The sequence below is a fragment of the Leptosomus discolor genome, chromosome 4 (genome assembly GCF_034619465.1).
Source record: "Leptosomus discolor isolate bLepDis1 chromosome 4, bLepDis1.hap2, whole genome shotgun sequence".
In the NCBI taxonomy this organism is placed as follows: domain Eukaryota; kingdom Metazoa; phylum Chordata; class Aves; order Leptosomiformes; family Leptosomidae; genus Leptosomus; species Leptosomus discolor.
This window is the reverse complement of record NC_141394.1, coordinates 83,324,933-83,341,985: the sequence shown is the minus strand read 5'-3', so window position 1 is coordinate 83,341,985 and position 17,053 is coordinate 83,324,933. Positions and strand designations below refer to the sequence as shown.

The 17,053-nt window shown below is 72.5% G+C and overlaps 2 protein-coding genes across 2 annotated transcripts; both read right to left on the bottom strand.

The window, feature by feature from the left end:
• Positions 1-76: 76 nt before the first annotated feature.
• On the bottom strand, positions 77-745 carry NAT8 (N-acetyltransferase 8 (putative)). Its single transcript, XM_086464882.1, has one exon. The coding sequence runs from the start codon at positions 743-745 to the stop codon at positions 77-79; it is 669 nt and encodes a 222-aa protein (XP_086321008.1).
• Positions 746-3,257: 2,512 nt separating this feature from the next.
• Positions 3,258-13,837, bottom strand: LOC147415743 (putative carboxypeptidase X1). Its single transcript, XM_086464881.1, has 14 exons — positions 13,537-13,837; positions 12,336-12,443; positions 11,493-11,602; positions 11,051-11,190; positions 10,889-10,973; positions 9,608-9,758; positions 9,394-9,482; positions 9,146-9,269; positions 8,576-8,772; positions 8,302-8,481; positions 7,798-8,095; positions 7,563-7,702; positions 7,181-7,283; positions 3,258-3,934 (listed from the first exon to the last, which is right to left on the bottom strand). Exons 1-14 carry the CDS (start codon positions 13,835-13,837, stop codon positions 3,258-3,260), a joined length of 2,703 nt encoding a protein of 900 aa, XP_086321007.1.
• Between the last annotated feature and the right edge of the window lie 3,216 nt (positions 13,838-17,053).

Below are 17,053 nucleotides of genomic sequence, written 5' to 3'. Positions count from 1 at the left end.
CCTCACACGCCGGGGTCGGCGTCAGGGGTGCCGCGGCGGCGCCTCGCACGCCGGGGTTGGGGCGCGGCGGCCGTGCCTAGCGAGCGGCCAGGTCGCGGCGGTAGTGGAAGATCTGGAAGCAGAGGAAGCTGCCGAGCAGCGAGGGGCTGGCGGCGCCCACCTTCCGAAAGCCCTGGCCCTCGTAGAGCCGCTGGGCCGCCACCTGCACCATGGAGGTGGAGAGGACCACCGCCCCGTAGCCCCGCGCCCGGGCGAAGCGCAGCACCTCCCCGCAGAGCGCTTTGGAGATGCCCCGGCCCCGGTAGTCCTTGCTGACCGACATGCGCTTCAGCTCCAGGGCCGCCCCTCGCTCCGCCGGATCCTGCGGCGGCGCCACGGCCACCATGCCCACCACGGTCCCGCCGGCCTCCGCCACCCAGAAGCAGGAGTCGGGCGCCCGCAGGTAGCTGGCGGCGATGTCGCGGAGGTCGGTGCTCAGCGCCTGCTCCACGTAGGCGGTGCTCAAGGAGCGGACCAGGAACCAGGTGGCCACCAGCGCCAGCGCCACGGCTCCCAGCCCCAGCACCCAGTAGCCGGCCGCTGCCCGCACGGCGATGAAGAGGAGCAGCAGCCCCAGCTGCGCCCACGCCGTGTGCAGGAAGAAGCGGTAGCCGGCCGGCGCGTGCTCCAAGATGCCGCGGGCGAACAGGCTCCGCACGGCGTCGTAGTCCCGGTCCTGGTACTGCCGGATGCGGTAGGACGCCATGGGCACCTGCGGCACGGCGTGGGGGTGTCAGGGCAGCGCCGCCTCGGGTGGGGACCCCCGGAGTGTACCCGGAGCCCATCGCCAGGACGGCGCAGCCGGCGAATGGGCAGGAATTGGTGCCCGAGCACCGTGCAGCCCCGTCAGCCCCCGCTGTCTGGGCACCAGCCGCCTCTCTGCGTCGCCTCGCTGGCGCAATCGCCCTCTTCTCACCAAAAATCACCATCACCAGCCTGGCCTGCGGTGGGCATCCGCGCACCCCCCGGCCCCTGCCCTGACTCCCTGCCCCACTCCTCTCCCCACACCCCTCTTTCCCCCTGGGGATCCCATGAACCCCTCCGAGCATCACCCATCTCATCCCAGTTTCCCCCAGGGCTGGAGCAGCGGCTGTGCCAGGACCCGGGTCCCACACGGGGGTCCCCGCGAAGGCAGGGGCAACACGGGTTGGGGGGTCCCATCTCCCCCTTGATGGGCCCTTGGAGATTCATCCCACCCACCCCAGGCTGCAGGGAGCAGGTTTGGGCTGGGACGCCCAGGAGGGGGGGAGCAGGGCCTGGGGTGGGGGGGGTGGGGGGCACGAAGGGAAGATGAGGGGGATCTGGGGGTTCCTGCCCCCCCCCCTTGAGCCCCCCGGGACCCCAGTACTCACTCCTGAGGAGCCGCGGCACAGTGAAACCAGGGCAGAGGTGGGCAGCTGCCTGCGTGCCTGTCCTTTGCCCCCCTGTGCCGTGGGTGGGGGATGCAGGGCAAAGGGACACGGGGACGGGGCGGGGGGTGACGGGCAGGGAAACCCCCCCGGGGGCTGCTCGGGACGTGCCGTGGGCTTGTGCCGCTGTTTGCAGAGCGGGGGGGGGGGGGGGGGGGCTGAGCCACTCTGGGACCCCGAGTGGGGACGGCTCCCCCTGCCCTGGGGAAGCGGCTTGGGGGGACCCCCAGTTGCCGAAAACGCCGCGGGGGCCTGCACTGGCCTCGTTACTGGGGGTTAACGGGGAGCTCAGCCCCAGTGCCCCCCCCCCCCCCATTACCGGTACCCTGCACCCCCTGCTTAGGAAACTCCCAGTTCCCCCCCAGCCTGCTGCTACTGCTCCAACTGGGAACCTGCAGGTCCTCTGGGTAAATGGAAGGGGGGGGGGGTGTCCCCGGGGGGGGGATCTGCCAACCCCCCCCCCCCCTGCACAAGGCGGGGGTGGCTTTGCCTCCTGGCAGCCGCGGCGCTGGCCTGTGCCGGCGTCTCCCAGCGCCGCCACGGAAAGATGCCGGCTGCGTTCAACCCATCGCTCTGCACCCCTCTGTTTGTGGGGCGGGGGGGGGGGGGTGTAGGGTGGGTAATCTCACCCAGCTTTTGCGGGGGGGGGGGGGGCGGGCTGTACCGCCACCCCCAGTTTGGCCTTACCCGGGCTGACGGCGGCTCCGGGGAACGCGGCGAGCGCAGGCGCCGAAAGGGAAGTGCCGCCCCCGCCGATGCCGGGATGCTGCCATCAACCGAGCCTCGAGGTTATGGGGTCACGCTTGGCCTTGGGTGGGTGAATTGGGGGGGGGGGGGTCGCTTCTGTGGGGGGATGGGGGACCCGGGCAGTGGCGGGGGACGGGCTGTGCCCGTCCCCCGCCACTGCCCGGGACCCCCATCCCCGCCAAACGGAGGAGACGCCGAACGGAGGAGTCGGCAAAATGGAGGAGACGCTTCGGCACGAGACCCCCACCCATGGTGGGGGAAGCCACGCTGAGGAGGGGGTCCAGGCTGCTGTACCCCCCAGAGCTCCCCTTTTGGGACCAGCCGCCTGACCAGGGAACCCTCGCTGGCACAGGGGGCAACGCTGGAGGGTCGTGGCCGCGGGGGTCCAGTTTGGTGCCGTCCCCCCAGCCCCACGCTGAGTCCTTCCCGTGGGGATGCCACGCGGGGGTCGTCGCGGTGACGGGGACCCCCGTCATCCCCCTGGGGTGCCCACCCCAGGACCCTGGGCCAGCGCGGGAAGAACGACCCAGCCCAGCGCTGCGGACGGTCCTTTATTTCTCCACCCCGCGCAGGGGCAGCGCCCGACCCGCCGGCACCGGAGGGCGGCCGGAGCGGGGGGGACGCGGCCGGGGGTCTCCCGTGGGCACCCACGGAGGCGTCAGGGCCAGGCAGGGCACAGCCGCCCCCCGGGAAACCCCTCCCGGGAGGCCGAACCCCTTCTCCAGCAGGGTTTGGCGGGGAGCAGCGTGGCACCTCCACGTCCCGGCGCGGTGGGGACCCCCCCCTCGGCGCCCCGCAGACCCCCACCGCGCGTGGCACGAGGGTCCCTACCCCCCGTGCCGGCGTGCAGCACACTCCCTGAGAAGCAACGCCCGCACGGCTCCGTGGCGAGGCGTGAGGGGGAGCGGGGGTACCCAGCACCCCGTGTCCGGTGGGCACGGTCAAGAGCAGCAGCCCACGGCACAGCCGGCGCGGCAGAGCTCCGGGCACGGGCTCCCCCCGGCGGGGCGCACGCCCGGCCGTGCCCGTGTGCCGGTGCCCGACGCCTGCCCTCTCGGCGGCTCAGGGCGTGCCGGGCAGCTCGTAGCGGTAGGTGGTGACGGTGCAGTTGGCCAGGCGGCCGTAGGCGGTGGGCAGGAGGTACCGGCGGTGCCGGCGGAAGCCCAGGCGCTCGTAGAGGGCGCGAGCCTCGTGCTGCAGCATCAGCGTGTTGAGCACCACGGCCCGGCAGCCGCGCTGCCGCGCGAAGGCCAGCGCCGCGCGGCCCAGTGCCGTGCCGATGCCCAGGCCCCGGTAATCCTTCCGCACCGACATCCTCTTCAACATCAGCTCCCCGGTGTCGCCGTCGCCGGCCGGCCGCACGCCCACCGTCCCCACCACCCTCTCGTCCGCCTCCGCCACCCAAAACCGGGCGCCGGCGCTCTCGGCGTAGGAGGCGCCGATGTCCCGCAGGTCGTCGGCGAGGCAGCGGTCGATGTAGGTGCTCCAGGCGCAGCCCAGGAGGTGCCGGGCCAGCGCCAGGAGCAGGGTGAGGGCCAGGACGGGCAGCAGGAGGGAGCGGGCGCTGGCCAGGAGCAGGCAGAAGGTGCAGCCCAGCGCCAGCAGCACCCAGGGCTGCCGCAGCACGTGCTGGCACAGCGCCGGCGCGTACTCGCTCATGCCGGTGGCGAAGACCTCGCGCGCCGCCTCCGCGTCCTCCTCGCGGTACGGACGGATCCGGTACTCCGCCATGGTGCGTGCTGCGGCGGGGATGGCGGGGGGAGGGGGGGGGGGGGCGGGGGTGAGGGGGCTCAGTCCCGGCGGGGGTGTCCTCCAGTCGCCCCCCCCACACCCCATGCTGCTGGGGCAAGGGGCAGCGCGGGGACGGGGAGCACCCGCTGCCTGGGGGGCCAGGAAAGCGGCTGCACCCCAGACCCCCCCCAGGCTCCCCCTTGCACCCCAGGGGCCTGTCCTGGCCCCCTCCATCCCCCAGCGGACCCCTCCCCACCACCCTCCCCACAGGCCCACCCTCCTCGCACCCCGTGGGCTCTCTCAGACCCCCCCGGGACCCTCCCTGCTCCTCGCTGACTCCCCATCGCACACCCCCCCCCCCCAGTATCCCCATGCTCCCAGCACCCCCGGACCCCCCCAGTGCCCCCATGCTCCCAGCAACCCCCCGGACCCCCCACCCTAGACACACCCCCCCCAGTGCCTCCATGCTCCCAGCACCCCTGGACCCCCCCAGTTCCCCCATGCTCCCAGCAACCCCCCGGATCCCCCCCCCGACCCCCCCCCCCCCAGTGCCCCCATGCTCCCAGCAACCCCCCGGATCCCCCCCCCGACCCCCCCCCCCCCCAGTGCCCCCATGCTCCCAGCAACCCCCCGGACCACCCCCCCAGACACCCCCCCCCCAGTGCCCCCATGCTCCCAGCAACCCCCTGGATCCTCCCCCCGACCCCCCCCCCCCCAGTGCCCCCATGCTCCCAGCAACCCCCCGGACCACCCCCCCAGACACCCCCCCCCCAGTGCCCCCATGCTCCCAGCAACCCCCCGGACCACCCCCCCAGACACCCCCCCCCCAGTGCCCCCATGCTCCCAGCAACCCCCTGGATCCCCCCCCCGACCCCCCCCCCCCAGTGCCCCCATGCTCCCAGCAACCCCCCGGACCACCCCCCCAGACACCCCCCCCCCCCAGTGCCTCCATGCTCCCAGCACCCCTGGACCCCCCCAGTTCCCCCATGCTCCCAGCAACCCCCCGGACCCCCCCCCCCGACCCCCCCCCCCCCAGTGCCTCCATGCTCCCAGCACCCCCCCGGATCCCACCCCCCACCCCCCCCAGTGCCCCCCCCCCCGCACCCCCGGCCCCGCCCCCGCTCCCCGCGCCCTCCGCCCGCACCCGCGCCGCCGAAAGCGCCCGCCTGACGCTGACGGGGCTCGCGGCCCATTGGCCAACGCGCCTTCCGGGGACACGCCCCTCCCGCCGCTACGAGCCAATAGGCGACGAGCGATAGGCTGTGGGGGGGCTGACCCGCGGAGGAGACGGGGTGACGCCAGCGCGCGGGACAGCTGCTCACGTGGGCTTGACCTTGGGGAGGGGGGGGGCAGGATGGGGCGGGGCAAGGGGGCGGGGCCAGGGCGCAGAGGCGGGGCCTCCTCCTGCGGAGGCGCCATTGACGTTCAGGGCAAGGGCGGGGCAAGATGATGGGCGGGGTCCCGCGAGGGGGCGGGGCTCGATGGAGGCCCCGGGCTGGGGCAGGATCGGCCCCGTCCCATCCCCACCGACCCCCGGGCTGGGGCAGGATCGGCCCCGTCCCATCCCCACCGACCCCCGGGCTGGGGCAGGATCACCCCCCTCCCACCCCGCCGACCCCCGGGCTGGGGCAGGATCGGCCCCATACCATCCCCACCGACCCCCGGGCTGGGGCAGGATCGGCTCCGTTCCATCCCCACCGACCCCTGGGCTGGGGGCTGGGGCAGGATCGCCCCCCTCCTACCCCGCTGACCCCTGGGCTGGGGCAGGATCGGCCCCCTCCCACCCCGCCGACCCCCTGTGCCAGGCCAGGGCAGACCCGTCCCCCCCCCCCCAGAGGCCCACCAGCAGACCCAGCGGCAGCAGAGCCAACTTTACTGGGAGGCGTCCCGCACAGCGGCGACGCCGGGAGCACCCGCTCCGGATCCGGCCCTCCATGGGCCCCCCGCGCCTTCCCGGCCCCGCCGCTGGCACGGGCTCCAGCCCCCGGCCCCCTCGCCGAGCCCGCGGCCCCGGGGCAGCCCCCCGGTCACGGCGCCCGGCGGTGGGCACGCAGGCGTCGCAGGCGCTGGCGCCGCAGCCGCAGCAGCAGGTCGGGGGGCAGGGGGGCTCCCCCGGGCAGCCGCCCCCGCAGCCGCTGCCGCCGCAGCGGGGCCAGGCGGAAGCTGCAGGGGGTGGGCACGTTCTCGTAGGAGACGCGGCACGGCTGCGTGGCCGCCTCGTAGCCCTCGGCCCGCGCCGTCACCTCGTACTCCCCCGGGTTCAGCAGCCGCCAGTAGTCCCCGTCGAAGGCTGCAGCAGCGGGGCGGGGGTCAGGGGCCCCGTGGGGCACTGGTGCTGCCACACACCTATCCCCAGCCCCGTCCCTTGTCCCCAGCCCCGTTAACAACCCCATCCCTGGAGGGACGTCCTCATCCCGTTCCCATCCCCATCCCACCTCCATTCCTATTCCCATCCCCAATCCCATCCCCATTCCCAGCCTAATCCTATTTGCATCCCCATCTCCATCCCCAGTCCCACTCCTGTCCCCATCCCCATCCCTCCCTATCCCATCCCCATCCCATCCCCTTCCCTATCCTTATCTCCATCCCCATCCCCATCCTCATCCCCATCCCCAATCCCATCCCCATTCCCAGCCTAATCCTATTTGCATCCCCATCTCCATCCCCAGTCCCACTCCTGTCCCCATCCCCATCCCTCCCTATCCCATCCCCATCCCATCCCCTTCCCTATCCCTATCTCCATCCCCATCCTCATCCCCATCCCCATCCCCTCCCTATCCTCATCCCCATCCCATCCCCTTCCCTATCCCTATCCCATCCCATTCCCTATCCCTATCCTTATCCCTATCCCTATCCCTATCCCTATCCCTATCCCTATCCCTATCCCTATCCCTATCCCTATCCCCATCCCCATCCCCATCGCCTCCCTATCCTCATCCCCATCCCCTCCCTATCCCATCCCCATCCCCTCCCTATCCCATCCCCATCCCCATCCCCATCCCATCCCCTTCCCTATCCCTATCCCCATCCCGATCCCCAACCCCTCCCTATCCCATCCCCATCCCCTCCCCATTACCATTCCCATCCCCATTTCCATCCCCATCCCCTTCCCCATCCCTATCTCCATCCCCATCCCCTCCCCATTTCCATCCCCATCCCATCCCCACCCCCTCTCTATCCCATCTCCATCCCCATCCCCATTCCCATTCCCAAATCCCATTCCCATCCCCATCCCCATCCCCGTCCCACCGTACCCGTCCGGATGTCGTGGTTGATGCCGTCCACAGCGATGATGGCGTTGGCGATCCCCTGCTCCGTGTCTCTGTCCCGAACCACCCCCTTAATCCCGCGGTGCACCTGGCGACCGCGGCCCGAGCGGGCGTCAGCGGGGCGGGCGTGCAGGGGGCACACGCGTGTGCGCACACACACACATACACACACGTGCGCACACACAACCCTCGCTCTACACCCGCGGGGGACACGGAGCCTCGGGGGCGCTTGGGGAACCCCGAGCCGTCTCCTGCCGCCATCCGCCCAGCCCCTACCAAAACCCCGTGGGACCCTGCAGTGTGCGCGCGTCCCCCCCACCCCCGCTAAGGCCCACGGAGCCCCCCGGGGGGGTTCCCCGCCCCCGACCTGCTCCATGTAGAGCAGCAGGGACTCCCGGTTGTTCTCCCACTCGGCCGGCAGCTCGGAGGCGTGCGGGAACTTGTCGCAGGAGAGCTCCACCGTGATCTCGAAGCAGTTGGTGTGCAGGTAGCTGAAGTCGTTCATGCCTGCGCAGGACGGGGCGGGGATAGGGGGGGGGGTGTGTGTGTCAAGGGGGGGTCCCCGGCCACCCCCCACCTCCCCCCGCAGCCCCCCCACTCACTGCCGGGCACCGTGTGCCAGTTGGCCCCGTTGATGATGTTGCCGAAGCGGGTGAAGTCGTCGTAGTGGCAGAGGCGCCGCTCCTCGCTGGCCATGGCCAGGTTGGAGGTGGCGTAGACGGTGGCCAGCCAGCGGAAGACCCCGTCGTCGGCGGTGGGGGTCAGCTCCTGCGCCTTCCAGTAGGTGCGGGTCATGTCGAAGGGGTAGGTGACCACCAGCTCCCCCCCGTGCAGGTTGGCGCTCAGCACGAAGGGGTACCGCTGCATCCAGTCGATCACCGCCCGCGTCTCCGGGGCCACCTGGGGGGGGGACGGACACCCCCCGTGTCAGAGGGGGCCACGGAGGGTCCCCGCGACGAACCCCCCGCCAGAGCGGCAGAAAGGTTCCCCGCGCCCCCTCCTCCGCACTCACGGCTGAGACCTGGACCAGGGGTGGGCATCACCCGGGCGCGCTGGGGGCGGGGGGGAGGAGGGCTGGGTTTAGGGGGGGGGGGGGCTGGGCTCACCGTGGCGTTGGCGAAGGTGTAGTACTCGGGGATGGGGATGTAGTGGTTGGGGAACTCGTGGGGCACCAGGTCGTTGTCCTCGGCGTCCCACAGCGCCGTGTTGAGGTCGGCGAAGTTGTGGTTGAGGTCGATGCCCTCGTAGGTCCAGCGGCCCATGGCCCAGCCCGACAGCTCCGAGCCCTGCCAGGGGACGGGGGTCACCGGCGACCGGCACTGGGACGGCCCCGTGGCGTGTCGGGGCTCAGCACCCCGGGGCCGGGCAGCCCGACCCTACCAGCTTGTAGGCGGTCTCGTAGCCGTCGGGGTTCATGGAGGGCAGGAGGTGGATGCGGGTCTCGGTGACCAGCTGCACCACGCGGGGGTTGCCCAGCCGAAACTCCCGGCACAGGTACTCCATCAGGTTGAGCAGCAGCTCCCGGCCCAGCACCTCATTGCCGTGCATCCCCGCCACGTAGCGGAACTCTGGCTCGCCTGCCGGGCACAGCGCCCGGTGGCTGCGGGGGTCCCGGCTGCCCCGGTCCCTCTGTGCCCCACGCCATTCTGGGCGCCCCCAGACACCCCATCCCCATCCTGTACCAGCCTGGGCATCCCTGGCTACCCTGTCCCCGCCCTGCACCATCCTGGGTGTCCCCAGACACCCTGTGCCCATCCTGTACCAGCCTGGGCATCCCAGACACCCTGTCCCCACCCTGATACATCCCGGGTGTCCCCAGCCATCCCATCCACATCCTGCACCACCTTGGGTGTCCCTATCCCCCCCGTCCCCACCCCAACCCAGCCTGGGTGTCCCCAGTTGCCCCCGCCGTCACCCCCGCTCGCTGCCCCGGAGCCGCAGGGCACGTACCCACTTCGTGCTGCCCGGGGTTGTCCGAGATCTCCATGACGTACATCTTGAGGCCCAGGTAGCTCTTCCCGATGCTGTAGACACGGGTGATGTCAGGGCACTCGTCGTTCACCCGCTTCATCAGCTGGGGAGGGCACAGCGCTCCGGGTCAGCGGCCTGGGGACACGGAGACCCCCTGCCCCACGCCGGGGTGCGCCCGCAGGGGTGTGGAGACCCCCTGCCCCACGCCGGGGCCGCAAGGAGGGCACCTTTCTCATCTCTTTGTAGTTGTGATGGCGGAAATCCAGCTTGTCGGTGGGCAGGGGCTGGCTCTGCCAGGCGTAGATGTTGTTCGGGTCTGCGGGGACAAGGCGGGGGGACACGGTCAGAGATCCCGGGACGTGGGAACAGCCCGGACCCCAACCCCGGGGATGACCCCATCGGAGCGCGGGTGGCGGTGGGCGAGGGGCAGCGGGCACCCACCGGGCAGCGGGCAGCCCAGGACCTCTGCCCGCAGGCAGATGGTGCCGTTGGGGAACCAGCTCTGGGGGTTGATGCGCAGGTAACGTGCCACCACCGGCGAGGGCAGCAGGTTGAGCACGGGCGTCTCGGGGTCCTTGTTCCCGGGAAAGACCTGGGGGGACACAGACGCAGCCCCTGTGGGTCCCCGGGCCGGGCTGGGGGAGGGGGCAGGGGGCTGCAGGGGCTGCGGGGGCTGCAGCAGAGCTGCCCACCGGGGCCCAAAGAGTTACAGGCGCCGCAGCCGCAGCCGGCCCGGCCTCCCCTGGCCCCCCTCCAGCCCCGCATGAGGAGCGGCTCACGCTGCGGGGACCCCCAGCCCGGCACCGCCCAGGAACCAGAGCCCCAAGGGTGCCGCAGGAACCGGGGCGCCCGCGCGGCTCTGCCCCCCCAAACCCGCCACCCCAGCACCCACAGCGGAGGGTCCCCAGGAATGAGCACAGGGACCCCCAGACCCACCCTCGGCACAGTCCTGGCACGGGGATCCCCAAACTCCCCCGCCCCCCGCCAGCACTGGTACAGGGACCCCCTAAACCCATCCCAACACAGCGCTGGCACAGGGACCCCCAAACCCGCCCCAGCACAGCACTGGCACAGGGACCCCCAAACTCACCCCAGACCAGTGCTGGCACAGGGACCCCTAAATCCCCCCCCTGCCAGCAGTGGCACAGGGACCCCCAAACTCACCCCCCTGCCAGCACTGGCACAGGGACCCCCAAACCCGCCCCAGCGGGGCCCTGGCACAGGGACCCAAGCGCTGGTGAACAGACCAGCCGCGGGAGCAGCATGGCCAGCTCCGGCAGCCCCCCTGCACACACCGGGGTGGCTCGCACGCCCCCTCCGGCCTCGCACACACGCGTGACCCCGCGTGCACGGCGCTCGCACTCGCGCACCCGAGCACCAGGCTGCCGTGTTCGCCTTCGGGCGCCGCCGGCCGTGCCACGCAGCGCCGCGCACACGCGTGGGCACCGGGGGGGCCTGGCAGGGACCGGGGCGGCAGCCGGGACAAGCCGCCTTTGTGCCGGGTGCCGGGGGGAAGCGCTGGAGGATGTTCGAGGGTGGCGAGGCCAAAGGCAACAAGAGCTGGGTCCCAGCCCAGTGTCAGCCGGCACCGTTAACCCCCCGGCACAGTTAACCCCCCCGGCACGGTTAACCCCCCCGTGCCCTCACTCTGCTTGGGGAGCTGTGTGGGCTGGGGGTGCCGAGGGGTCCCCGCTCCCACGGCTGCTCCCCACGGGCACCTACCGCCTCTTCGGTGCCGTTGAGGCACGGCTGCCACGTGTGCGTGTCGTTGCTGACCTGGACTTTGTAGGACGTCACCCAGTCGTACCTGCGCGGGGGAGAGGGTCAGCGGGGTCCCGGCCCCCCACCCAGCCCCCCCGGGGCCGGCGCTGCCCGGCGCCTTACGTCCAGATGGAGTTGAGCCCCTGCGTGATGACGCCGGTGAAGTTGGTGAGCCGGCGGGCATCCACCTCCAGCCACTGCGCCGTGTCCTCCTGCCCCGCGCACCAGCCGCCATCGTAGAAGTCCCCGTCGTAGAGCCCCGACTGCGGGGCAGGGGGGGGGTGTCAGGGGCGGGAGGGGGACGCAGGGCCCTGCCTGGGGCACGTCCCCACCGCCTGCGCACCCCCTGCCCCACGGCACCGGCACGGGCACCGGGACGGCGCTCCGAGCTGCACGGGCACCACCGAGCCCCGGGTTTAACGGGACCCTTCAAGGGGCCGTGGTGGTGGAGACGGACCCGGTGGGATGGAGGGGTCCACGCTGGAGCCCCCCTGCCACCCGTGCGCCGCGCACACCGCACACCCCGCGCACGTGCCACGTGCCGTGCCGACGCCGCGCGTCCTACCTGGATGTTGAGGCGCCCGCGGTGGGCGCCCAGGCCGTAGCGCTTGTCGCTGGAGGCGCGGAGCTGCGAGTCCAGCACCCGCAGGGACTCCAGCCCCAGGGGGGGGCACTCTGCGGGCAGAGCAGAGGGGGCCGGGCTCGCTCAGAGACCCCCGGGCACGGTCGCCCCCTCTCCAAGGGCCATGGGGTGATGTCTGGCAGGGCCTGTGCCGTGCCGTGCCGTGCCGTGCCGTGCCATACCGCAGGACGTGTGCCCGCCCGGCGGGGCGAAGCAGCCCGGCCTGTGCCCACCCCCCGCCTGCCGCCCACCCCAGCCCCGCTCCGGGCTCTGCGGGGCCAGGCGTGACCAGGCAGGCGAGACCCCCGCGCTCCAGCCCCCCGGCCATGCGGGCAGCCAGGACAGACCCCGCTCCGTGCCGCACACACCCCGCTCCGTGCCGCGCCGAGGGGCAGGGGGCACAGCGGGGGCTGCGGGGGAGCCCCGGCCCCCATCCCCGCTGCAGGCCGGGCAGGTGCCCGCACACGCGTGTGCAAGGTCTGCAGGGGTGTTTCTGCGCCATCACACGTGGGCGCGTGCACAGCGCTGCCGGTGACGTGTGCATGTGTGACAGCGTGGGGGCCGCGCGCGTGTGACGGCACGGGCCTGGCACGGGTGGGGGCTGCGTCCCGGCCCCCCCGAGCGCGGGGCAAGGGCGGGGGCCGCTCCCCACGTGTGTGTGTGCACGCGTGGAGGCGTGCGGGCGGGCAGCCCGGCTCACGCCGGGCTCGGTGTGCGTGCACGGCGCGGAGGCGTGTGCACACGCGTGTGTGCCCGTGCAGCCCCCCGGCCCCCCCGCGTACGTACGAGGGTCCTGCGGCGCAGCTGCGTCCTTGGCCGGAGCCTTCGGCTTCTTCTTCACCACCTTCTTCCTCACCACCTTCACCCGCACCAGCTTCCTCGTGGGCGCCGGGGCTGGAGAGGGGCAAAGCGACCCCGGGGGGGTGGGGCCCGGCGCTGGCACCCCCGGCACCCCCTGTCCTCACACCCCGGCACACACACACGTGCACCCCCCCACCGCTCCCGGGGCACCCCCTCACCCTACACAGGCTGCAGCCCAGCCCGGGAGGCGTGCACGGCCCCCAGCACACGCACGCACACGCACGCACACGCATGTCTGCACATGAGCACACGCTGCACAAACACACAAAGGCAAGTCCCGCACACACGGAAACCGCGCACACACATGCGCGCGCTGATGCAGATACACACACAAACCACACGCATGTCCGTACTTGCACACGCACATGCACTCACACAGCAAAACACAGATGCACACGCACCCCTGTGCACACACACTTGAAGCCACTACCCAACACACACAGTTGTGCACACGCAGCCCTGCGCACGGAGACGTGCCTGCACAGAGCCGTGCACACACACGGCTGCATGAGCACAGTTGTGCACACACAGCCCTGGGCACACACAGCCCTGGGCACACACCCCCCCGCACACACAAACCCCTGCACACACACACTTGTGCACACACAGCCCTGCACACAGAGCCGTGCACACACACACACTTATGCACACACACACACTTACGCACACACACATGTATACACACATGCACACTTGTGCACACACATCCCTGTGCACACACACGGAGCCGAGCACACACTTGTGCACACACAGCCCTGCACACGGAGCCGTGCACACACACACACTTATGCACACACACACACGTATACACACATGCACACTTATGCACACACATCCCTGTGCACACACACGAAGCCAAGCACACACTTGTGCACACGCAGCCCAGCACATGGAGCTGTGCACACCCACACACACTTGTGCACACGCAGCCCAGCACACGGAGCCGTGCACACACACACACGTATACACACACGCACACTTGTGCACACACATCCCTGTGCACACACACGGAGCCGAGCACACACTTGTGCACACCCACACACACTTGTGCACACCCACACACACTTGTGCACACACACAGCCCTTCCCTCGGCCGCGCTCGCCCCCCCCCCCCCCCAGCTCCTACCTTCGGCCCCGGCCCCTCCCCCCTTGAGCCCCCCGCGCTGGGGGGGGCTGGGGCGGGAGGGGGCTGCGCCGCCCGGGGGGGGGCTCGGGGGGGTCCCCGGGGTGCTGCTCGCCCCGCTGCCTTTCGTGGGGGCGGCGGTGGCGGTGCCGCCCGGGGCAGCCCCCGCCTCGCTACCGGCGGTGCTCACGGCCGTGGCGCCCATCGCCGTGGCGCTGGGGCGGGCGGGGGGCGCCGCCCGGGCGGGGGGCGGCAGCAGCAGCAGCAGCAGCGGCAGCAGGAGGGCGAGGGGCAGCCCCGGCATGGCCGCGGCCGAGCGGAGCGGAGCGGAGCGGCCCCCGGCGCTGCCCGCCCGCCGCCGCCTGCCCGGCCCTCCCCCACCGCCCCTCCCCGCCCCCGCCCCGCCGGGACCCCCGCGGTGGGGGGGGGGGGGGGCACCGGACCCGTAGGCCCCGCCCCGGGCAGGGTCCCGCCGGGCTGCCCGGGGGTCCGCGGAGGTGTGGGGGGGGAAGCCGTGGGTGTCCCCCCGTGTGCTCCCCGAGCCCCCTCCCACGGGGGACACAGGGTCCAGCCCCCCCACCCGGCGGTCCTGGCACCGGGGCCACGCTGTCCTTGCTCCCTGCAGTGTCCCCACTGTCCCCGTGTCCCCACTGTCCTCAGCACCCTGTCCCCACTGTCCTTGCACCGGGTCCCCACTGCCCCCCGCACCATTCAGTGTCCTTGCTATCCCCGTGTCCCCACTGTCCCCATGTCCCCACTGTCCCCAGCACCATTCAGTGTCCTCACCACCGCTGCACCATGTCCCCACTGTCCCCAGCACCATATCCCCACTGTCCGCAGCACCATTCAGTGTCCCCAGTGTCCTCAGCACCCTGTCCCCACCGTCCTTGCACCGGGTCCCCCCTGCCCCCCGCACCATTCAGTGTCCCTGCTGTCCCGTGTCCCCACTGTCCCCGGCACCCCACAGTGTCCCCACTGTCCTGGCACCGTGTCCCCACCGCCCCCAGCACCCCGCGGTGTCCCCGCTGTCCCAGCACTGTCCTGTCCCGGCAGCAGCCGCCCAGCACCCCAGGCCGATCCCAGCCGTGCCCCCCTGTCGCTGCCCAGGGCAGGGGGCTGCTGAGCACCCCCGGGGGGAACCCCCCCGTCCTTCCGTCCCCACGTGCGGCCACGTGCCGGGGCGTCGAGCTGCGGCCGGGGGAGCGGGTGCCCACCGTCCCTGCACCGAGGGCTGCGCTGGGCTGGGGTCCCCCCGTCCCATCCTGCTCCCCGGCCCCCCCGCTGCCAGGAGACCCCGACCGCTCCCGGGCCGTGCCCCCCGCCGCCGTGGCCGAGGGGCTCAGCCCTTTCCCCCGCGGGGGGCCCGGAGGGCCGCGGGGGCTCCGCCACCCCCGCCGCGCTGCAGCCGGCCGTGCCGCCGGCCGAGCCCGGGGACCCGGGAGGCCCCGGGAGCCGCCGGTGCGGAGCGGAGCCTGCCCCGGCCTCGCAGCCAAGTCCCGGGCGTCGAGCAGCGGGACCCAGCTCCGGCCGCGGCGGCGATGCCCTGCCCGGTGCTCTGCCCGGGGGGACCCCCGGGGGAGGGGGTGCCCGCGGTGCCCAGAGCCCAGGTGTGTCCCCGGGGGGGGGGGGGGGGGGGGGAAGCGGGGCACCGGGCACGGGCGCTGCCGAAACGCTGTGCCAGCACCGCGGCAGATGTCACCTGGACGCCTGGAGGTGTCACACCCCCCACCCCCCCCACCCCCGCCCCAGGTCACCTCCCTGCCGCACCTCCCCGGCTGAAGCACCGCAAGGACACGGAGGCGCGGGCAGGGGCCGGCAGCCCGGTGGGGCACCCAGGGTGGGGGTCCGGGTTGGGTGCCCAGGGGCCACCATCCCACCGAGGGAGACGGTCTCTGGGTCCTGCCTCTCCCCCCCACCCCGAGCAGGATCCTCCAAAAAGCCACGACGCTGCCGCCGGCGCTGCCGCCAGCCTCCCATGAGCTCATTTTCCACCCCGAAAGGACTTTCCCGGCTTGACTTTTCCTCCTTTTATTGGGATTTTCTACAGCCTCCAGCCGAGGGGGTGGGAGGGAGCGGGCTGGGCTGGGGCCACCGGCACCCTTTGGTGCCAGCTCTGCGGAGCGCGCAGGGGAGCGGAGCTGGCACCTCGGGGCGCTGGTCCTGCCCCCATCCCTGTCCCCTCCACCAGGTCCCCACAGGGCTGCCCCAGAGCCTGCTGCGGTCCTTTGGATCCCCCAGGGACGTTCCCACGGGACGGGGTCCCCTGTCCCAGCAGGGCCTGGGGATGCTCCTTCCCCATCGGCGGCCGGGAGCGGCTGGGACAGGGCTGGCGCTGGCGCGGGGCCCGGCGGTTTGGCGTGCAGGACGCTGCTTTGTTCCGTGCCCGAGCTGGATGGTGGGAAGGGGTTTGGTATGAGCTGAGGCATCGCCCGCATCCTGCCGAGGGCTCTGGGAAGGGCGCGGGAGGGGGGGCTCAGCCCCGGCGCGATGGGACTTTCGAGGTTTGCTAAAGACCTGGCACCTCTTCACACCCTCCCTCCCTCCAGGCCCCGGGGTGCTGGGCTCAGCGCCGAGTTCCGGGGGCAGGAGAGGCCAGTTGGGCTGGCCCCGCTCCCGGCTCCCCGGGGCCAAGGCACGCGGGTCGGGCAGGCTCCGATTCAGCCCCGCTCAGCACTTCCAGGGATGTTATGAATTTCCCCATGCAGCTTGGCTCCCAGTCAAGCCGGCCGAGGCCGCAGCACCGGCAGCTGCCAGATCCCGCTGCGGGACGTGCCTTAAAGGCGCCGTAGCCTCCCCGGGCAGGGGTGCCACCAGACGGCTGGCACGGCCCCCCCTGGGACACCCTGCAGCCGGAGGGTGAGCAGCAGCGGGGCCAAACCCACCAACCCGGCGTTGGAGCCGGTGGCACCACCGGTACTGGTGCTCCTGGGAAAGCCTGCTGCTCTCCGTAGGCGTGGGGAAACCCCCTCCCGGGACCCCTCACTCTGGGGTGTCCCAAAAGGGGGGTTCTCCCTCGGGGTGGAACACCTGAGCCCCGTGTTCCCATGCTGGGGCCCGCAGCGCCCCGGGGATGCCGGTGCCAGCGCTGCCGCCTGCCTGGCCCGCTGCCCCGAGCTGCCCCAAGGCTGCAGCCGAGGTCGGGGCTGGTGGCCAAGGCAAACGCTCTGGCAGCCGCCGGGCTGGCCACAGGACTTGTGCCCAAACCGCCCGGCACCGCCACATCCACCCGGCGGTGCCGGTGGCTAAGCGCCTGGGTGCACGGGCTGGGTGAGAGGTCCCGGGGCCAGCCTGACCCTGTGTCTCCTCCTCCCTGTCCCATGAGTGTCCCGTGGGGACATGGGCTGCCCCCAGGCAGGGGCTGGGGGTGCCAGGGAGGTGCCCAACACCCCCTGGGCGCATCCCGGGCAGGTTCCCCGCTGCAGCGCCGGTGCTGCACGGCTCGGCGGCTCTGCAGGACGGACGCAGGGACAGCGGAGCTGCACGGCAAGAACCAGAGGCGAGCGGCCTGCGCCACCCTGGC

Excerpts from the sequence above, each read along its gene's own strand:
- NAT8 (XM_086464882.1), bottom strand. The coding sequence starts at position 745 with ATGGCGTCCTACCGCATCCGGCAGTACCAGGACCGGGACTACGACGCC.
- LOC147415743 (XM_086464881.1), bottom strand. The coding sequence starts at position 13,837 with ATGCCGGGGCTGCCCCTCGCCCTCCTGCTGCCGCTGCTGCTGCTGCTG. Across the intron at positions 11,603-12,335 it reads AGCTGCGCCGCAGGACCCTC|AGTGCCCCCCCCTGGGGCTG; the intron begins GTACGTACGCGG and ends CTCTGCCCGCAG. Across the intron at positions 8,773-9,145 it reads CCCCGGGCAGCACGAAGTGG|GCGAGCCAGAGTTCCGCTAC; the intron begins GTACGTGCCCTG and ends TGTGCCCGGCAG.